The 7,500-nt window shown below is 48.5% G+C and overlaps 1 protein-coding gene across 1 annotated transcript in view; it reads left to right on the top strand.

Annotated features, from left to right (window-relative positions):
* The window catches only part of usp34 (ubiquitin specific peptidase 34), a 158,179-nt gene that overhangs the window by 89,001 nt on the left and 61,678 nt on the right, over positions 1-7,500 (top strand). Inside the window, exons 26-30 of the mRNA XM_063197771.1 lie at positions 1-56; positions 2,240-2,366; positions 3,218-3,365; positions 5,406-5,506; positions 7,314-7,500. The exon at positions 1-56 is cut by the window's left edge and continues 104 nt beyond it; the exon at positions 7,314-7,500 is cut by the window's right edge and continues 23 nt beyond it. Of these exons, the coding sequence (XP_063053841.1) occupies positions 1-56; positions 2,240-2,366; positions 3,218-3,365; positions 5,406-5,506; positions 7,314-7,500 (619 nt within the window). The remainder of the gene's footprint in view (positions 57-2,239; positions 2,367-3,217; positions 3,366-5,405; positions 5,507-7,313) is intronic.

Here is a 7,500-nt window from a genome sequence, read left to right as displayed (position 1 = left end):
GTCATCGAGAGGGGACTACTCATGCTCAAAACACACCTGGAGGCCTTCAGACGCAGGTGAGGAGGTGGTACAGACAGACAGACAGACAGACAGACAGACAGACAGACAGACAGACAGACAGACAGACAGACAGACAGACAGACAGACAGACAGACAGACTCGCCCACTCCTGTCTCATTTTCATTGAGAGAGGACTGCTCTTGTTCAGAACCACACACACACAGACACACACACACAGACACACACACACAGACACACACACACACACACAGACACACACACACAGACACACACACACAGACACACACACACAGACACACACACACAGACACACACACACAGACACACACACACAGACAGACACACACACACACACACACACAGACAGACACACACACACAGACAGACACACACACACAGACAGACACACACACACAGACAGACACACACAGACAGACAGACACAGGCGCACACACAGACAGACAGACACAGGCGCACACACAGACAGACACAGGAACACGCACAGACAGACAGACACACACACAGACAGACGCTCAGACAGACGCTCAGACAGACGCTCAGACAGACACACAGACACACAGACACACAGACAGACAGACACACAGACAGACAGACACACAGACAGACAGACAGACACACACACAGACAGACACACACACAGACAGACACACACACAGACAGACACACACACAGACAGACACACACACAGACACACACACACACACACACACACACACACACACACACACACACACACACACACAATCGCCCACTCCTGTCTCATTTTCATTGAGAGAGGACTGCTCTTGTTCAGAACCACACACACACACACACAAACACACACAGACACACAGACACACACACACAGACACACAGACACACACACACACACACACACACACACACACACACACACACAGACACACACACACACAGACACACACACACACAGCCACACACACACACACACACACACACACACACACACACACACACACACCTTACGCCACACACACACACACACACACACACACACACACACAATCGCCCACTCCTGTCTCATTTTCATTGAGAGAGGACTGCTCTTGTTCAGAACCACACACACACACACACACACACACACACACACACACACACACACACACACACACACACACACACACACACACACACACACACACACACACACACACACACACACACACACACACACACACGTTCAGGTTTGAGGCAGTAGCAGATGGCTTCCTACCTCCTCCACATCTTCAAATGTGTTCACCTATATCTCCTTCCTGAAGTGAAAATGAAGTGAAAGCCCACCTTGGAAACTCCCAGTGTCATTCTGGCACTCATGGTGATACCTGCTGACGTCCACCACGTTGTAGTTTTCAGGTATTTTTCGGTTCACATCACAAACCCACCAAGGTTCACTTTCAGCCAGGAACTTCAGCCTTCAGTCTCTCCAGACATCTCCCGTCTCAAACAGTGTTTGATATTTGCGACTGGAAATAGAACGTTGGGCATTGTCTCTCGGTGGTTGCGAGCAGCGATAAGAGTGACAGTTGTGATTGTCTTTTAGTGTGCGGTGCACCCCGACGCCAAAATCGGACACACAGTCACTAGTCGTGTAGTTTGAGCCTGACTTTACTGACAGAGAGAGTAGATAAGAGAGAGGTTCCGCTGGCCCATTGTTTCCGGGTTCTACTGTCGCAAGGGGGAGGGGGGTAAAATCCCCCTTTAGGCAGACCTAAGGACTGTTCTATTCATTCTAGGAGCATTATGACACAGCCCTTTAGGCAGACCGGAACCTGGTCATGTTAGGTGCCCATAGAAACCTATTATGTTAGCATATCTCTATATTATTAAAGAATCTCTGTTACTGACTCCTCTGTCTTCCCATCCCATGTGTCTCATCTCTTGTCTCTCCCACCCCCACCACCTTACCAGAGATTCTTTAAGTATATGGAGATATGCCAGTGTAACAGGTTGCCTATGGGCACCTAACATGACCAGGTTCTGGTCTGCCTAAAGGGGCGTGTCATAATACTCCTAGCATTGAATAGAACAGTCCTTAGGTCTGCCTAGGTCTGCCTCCCCCCCCCTCCCCCTTGCAATAATAGAACCCGGAAACAATGGGCCAATGGAGCCCTCTCTCTCTACTCTCTCTGACCGTATTACTGACTCCTCTGTCTCTCCCATCCCATGTGTCTCTGTGCAGGTTCGCCTACCACCTGCGCCAGTGGCAGATCGAGGGCACGGGCATCAGCAGCCACCTGAAGGCACTGAGTGAGAAGCAGTCGCTGCCCCTCCGCATCGTATGCCAGCCCGCCGGACTTCCAGATAAGGTAACGTCTCGACCTCATTACAAAAAAAAAAGTCAAAGGAAGCTGTTAAAGGGACACTGTGCAGGAAATGGGCCAAAAAACCTACTGTAACTATGCTGCTCATTGAAACTGGGCTGCCAATTGCCAAATTTGATATTTACATGGAAGTTTGCTAAGTAATAAACAAATATTTTGTACTATGGTCCAAGTACAGTCATTTTTGCAGCTAAAAATGGCTATTGGGGGGGATAAAAGTGCTTCCATAGATTCCCCACCTCTCTTGTAAATGGTAGATTCTAAAATTATTGTGTGTGTGTCTGTGTGTGTGTCTGTGTCTGTGTGTGTGTCTGTGTGTGTGTGTGTGTGCGTGTGTGTGTGCGTGTGTGTGCGCGTGTGTGCGTGCGTGCGTGTGTGCGTGCGTACGTGTGTGCGTGTGTGTGTGCGTGTGCGTGTCTGTGTGCGTGTCTGTGTGCGTGTCTGTGTGCGTGTCTGTGTGCGTGTCTGTGTGCGTGTTGGGCGTGTCTGTGCGTGTCTGTGTGTATCTGTGTGTGTCCGTTTGTGTGTGTCAGTGTGTGTGTGTGTCCGTTTGTGTGTGTCCGTGTGTGTGTGTGTGTGTCCGTGTGTGTGTCCGTGTGTGTGTGTCCGTGTGTGTGTGTCCGTGTGTGTGTGTCCGTGTGTGTGTGTCCGTGTGTGCGTGTCCGTGTGTGCGTGTCCGTGTGTGCGTGTGCGTGTCCGTGTGTGCGTGTCCGTGTGCGTGTGTCCGTGTGTGTGTGTCCGTGTGTGTGTGTGCGTCCGTGTGTGCGTCCGTGTGTGTGTCCGTGTGTGTGTCCGTGTGTGTGTGTGTGTGTGTGTGTGTGTGTGTGTGTTGGCAGATGACGATCGAGATGTACCCCAGTGACCAGGTGGCGGACCTGCGTGCGGAGGTGACCCACTGGTATGAGAACCTGCAGAAGGAGCAGATGAACCAACAGGCCCAGCTGCAGGAGTTCGGACAGACCAGCAGACAAGCAGACTTCCCAGGTAGGAGGGAGGGATGGGATGGGATGGGTGGAGGGAGGGGTGGAGGGAGGGATGGGTAGAGAATCATTTATGAGAGAGAGCGAGAGAGAGAGAGAGGGTGAGAGTGAGAGAGAGAATCCAGCAGGCCCAGCTGCAGGAGTTCGGGCAGACAAGCAGACTTCCCAGGTAGGAGGGAGGGGTGGGATGGGATGGAGGGGTGGGGGGAGAGATGGATGGATGGATGGGTAGAGAATCATTTATTGGGAGAGAGAGAGGGAGAGAGAGAGAATCCAGCAGGCCCAGCTGCAGGAGTTCAGGCAGACCAGCAGACAAGCAGACTTCCCAGGTAGGAGGGAGGGATGGGAGGGATGGGAGGGATGGAGGGATGGATGGGAGGGGGGATGGATGGGTAGAGAATCATTTATTGATGAGAGAGAGAGAGAGAGAGAGAGAGAATCCAGCAGGCACAGCTGCAGGAGTTCGGACAGACCAGCAGACAAGCAGACTTCCCAGGTAGGAGGGAGGGATGGGATGGATGGGATGGGGTGGGGGGAGGGATGGATGGAGGGGTGGGGGGGTTGAGGGATGGATGGATGGATGGATGGATGGGTAGAGAATCATTTATTAGAGAGAGAGAGAGAGAGAGAGAGAGAGAGAGAGAGAGAGCCCGTGAGCGAGAGAGAGAAAGAGAGCGAGACAGACAGAGAGAGAGAGAGAGAGAGAGAGCGAGAGACAGAATCCAGCAGGCCCAGCTTCAGGAGTTGGGGCAGACCAGTAGACTTCCCAGGTAGGAGGGAGGGAGGGATGGATGGATGGGGTGGGGGGAGGGATGGATGGAGGGGTGGGGGGGTTGAGGGATGGATGGATGGATGGATGGGTAGAGAATCATTTATTAGAGAGAGAGAGAGAGAGAGAGAGAGAGAGAGAGATGATCCAGCAGGCCCAGCTTCAGGAGTTTGGGCAGACCAGTAGACTTCCCCGGTAGGAGGGAGGGATGGGATGGATGGATGGATGGAGGGAGGGAGGGGTGGTGGGGATGGATGGATGAAGAGAGGGAGGTGTGTCTATGTGTGTTCTTACCAGTTCCGTCCCCCCTTGTGCTTACGGCCTCCTGATGATGTTGCAAGACGTCATCGACAACAAAAGCGGAATTCAAAGGTCATTTTCACCATTTGAAATCGAGATGTTGGAACAGGGAAAAGTCCCTCAAAAGATGTTGTGGCTAGGCTGACATCGGGGAGACTTCATTATTTACTCCACGGAGGCGGGGCATCAGCGAAGCACGAGGCCACAAGCACAGGTCAAGGATGGGAGTTAACCCTTTGAGGAGTACCATCACAAATATGTGATTAGAATTTTGCCCAGATTTTGAGTTCTCATTATGATGTCATAAGGACTTTGCAAGATTTTTAACACTGACTTCTATGGGAGCTGTAGAGTGTTCAAGTTAAATTCTAGAAGAACCTGGGGAAAGTCCTTACTCCTCAAAGATTAAGGGCCGTACACACACGTCGCTGCTAGTTACTCGCTCAGCGAATGAACTCAATAGAATGTCAATTTGTTCCGACGAGACTAGCAGGCGAGTAGGCGAGTACTGTACAAGCGATGCGATGTGGGCGGATCCCGAGTTGAAAATATTTGATCTTCGAGCGAGGCGAGTAAGCGAGTAACCAATTGGAAGGCAGAGTTCGGTACTTCTCGCCTGTTCATTGGCAGTTAAAGCCGCGGGAACTTGCAGCGAACGTTCCATGAAAGAGAGGCGAGTAGGCGAGCAAACGAGAAGCTAGTAAATAGCAGCGATGTGTGTGTACGGCCCTTTAGGATAGTGGGATATACCCAGAGAACGGGAGGTGTGTGTGTGTGTGTGTGTGAGAGAGAAGGAACAAATGAACCAGCAGGCCCAACTGCAGTTCGGACAGACTCTGAGACTGCCCAGGTGAGAGTGAGTTGGTGCCATTTTGTGAGAACCCGGCTGGGACACTGGTCAATTGTCTGCCTGCGTGGGTATATGCATGCAATGTTTTTTTGGGTGGGCTAATGTATTTTCAAATGTGTTTGCAGGAGGTCTGATGGGTCCAGTGAGGATGATCTCATCGGGTCACGAGCTGACCACAGACTACGATGAGAAGACACTGCACGAACTGGGCTTCAAGGACATGCAGGTACGGCAAATAAAGTGAAGTGAAAGCTAGGGCTGGGCAATATGACAATATATATCGTTATCGTGATATAAAAGTGTATATCGTCACCTTTCTCCTATATCTTTTATATCATGATAGTAATTTTATCAATTTTATACAATTGAATATCATTTAATTGCATTTCATGTTGTCACAATACACACTATAAGTTGATGTAACTGTAAAAATAAGAATAAAAAGATCCATTTTAAAGACAGGTTGTTTTGTGACATGAAAAAATAAAGAGCAAATAAAGAGAACAACTGAAAACGTATGTAATTGTGCTATATCGTGATATATATCGTTATCGTGATATAAAGTAATCCATATCGTGATATAGGTTTTTTTCCATATCGCCCAGCCCTAGTGAAAGTCCAACTGGGAAACTCCCAACTCCCATTGTCATTGTGACACAGCACTCCACAGCACTCCACCACATATAAATCAACATGCACAAACCATAAATCCTCATGCACACGAAGCATAAATGAGGCGGCCATGACCTAGTGATTAGGGAGTTTGGTCTTTCAATTTGGGGGTTGTAAGTTCGAATGCCACCTAACCTCTGTCTTCAAGGACATACACGTACGGCAAACGCATAATATATAAATCAACACGCACGAACCATAAATACTCACACTCATCGAGCATGATTGTTTAGAAAGATGTGCAATCATACGGTACAGACAAGGCAAGATGCACCAAAATATACAGCCTTGCAAAGTGAGATGATCAAAATTAGGCAAAGCATGATATTTTGATGATGCTATATGACTTGGTGGACAGTTTGAAAAAACACTCCTGCACACTGACCATTTACATGAAAAGGGGATCTTCACCATGGGCCGCCATTTTGAATTTCCAGAAATAGCTATTTTTAGCTGCAAAAATGACTGTATTTGGACCATACTAGAAAATATTTGTTTATTACTTTGTAAACTTTCATGTAAAGATCAAATTTGGCAATAGGCAGCCCCGTTTCAATGATCAACAAAGTTGCCGTACCTTTTTTGACCATTTCCTGCACAGTGTACCTTTAATACACAGCGTTCCTTGGACCGAAACCTGATGAAGGTCTAGGACCGAAACCTCATGTATTAAAGAAGACCGCTAAATGATCAGCGTGCTGAACTTTTTAATCCAAATTGTCGGAGTAACCCATGGGCCCTCTCCTATGCACCTGCCAGCTGAAGTGTGTTAAAAAAAAAACATGAGTTCAAAATAAACAAGATCAACTGCTAATCGAATACAAATGTACTTACTTGCTTTCTTATTCATTTATGTTTCTTGTTCACTCCATCTCTCCCTCTGCAGATGGTGTTTGTGTCTCTGGTACGGCATATAAATACACAAATCAACATGTACAAACCATCAATCCTCATACACATCAAGCATAATCATACAGACAGATGTGCTTTCATACTTTTCAGTACAGACAAGGCAGGATGTACCAAAATACCAAAATTTTACATGCCTTGCAAAGTGAGGCAATCGAAATTCATCGATGCACATTGATGTGATGGTATAAAAGGTAGCGCTTTATTTGACGCCGGCGTCGTTCGCATGACATAACTGTGTAATAGCAGTGTCGTAACACAATCATGCACATGTCATAAACATTCTATTGACATTATTAGGACATTGTCATGTCATACGTATGACGTCAACACCAAGAAACATTAAGAGCTGCCGTGCAAACAATTTGGTGAAAATGCTAATCGAATACAAATGTACTTTTCATTTATTCTTCTCGTTCACTCCCATCTCTCTCTCTCTCTACTCTGCAAAGATGGTGTTTGTGTCTCTGGGCGCTCCTCGTCGGGAGCGTAAAGGGGAGGGGGTCCAGCTGCCGGCCTCCTGCCTGCCTCCTCCGCAGAAGGAGCACATCCCCATGCTGCTGCTGCTGCAGGAGCCGCACCTCACCACGCTCTTCGACCTGCTCGAGATGCTCGCCTGCTTCAAGCCCCCCAGCCCCG

Source organism: Engraulis encrasicolus, chromosome 1 (assembly GCF_034702125.1).
Source record: "Engraulis encrasicolus isolate BLACKSEA-1 chromosome 1, IST_EnEncr_1.0, whole genome shotgun sequence".
NCBI classification, from domain to species: Eukaryota; Metazoa; Chordata; class Actinopteri; order Clupeiformes; family Engraulidae; genus Engraulis; species Engraulis encrasicolus.
This window is presented reverse-complemented; position numbering and strand designations above follow the sequence as displayed.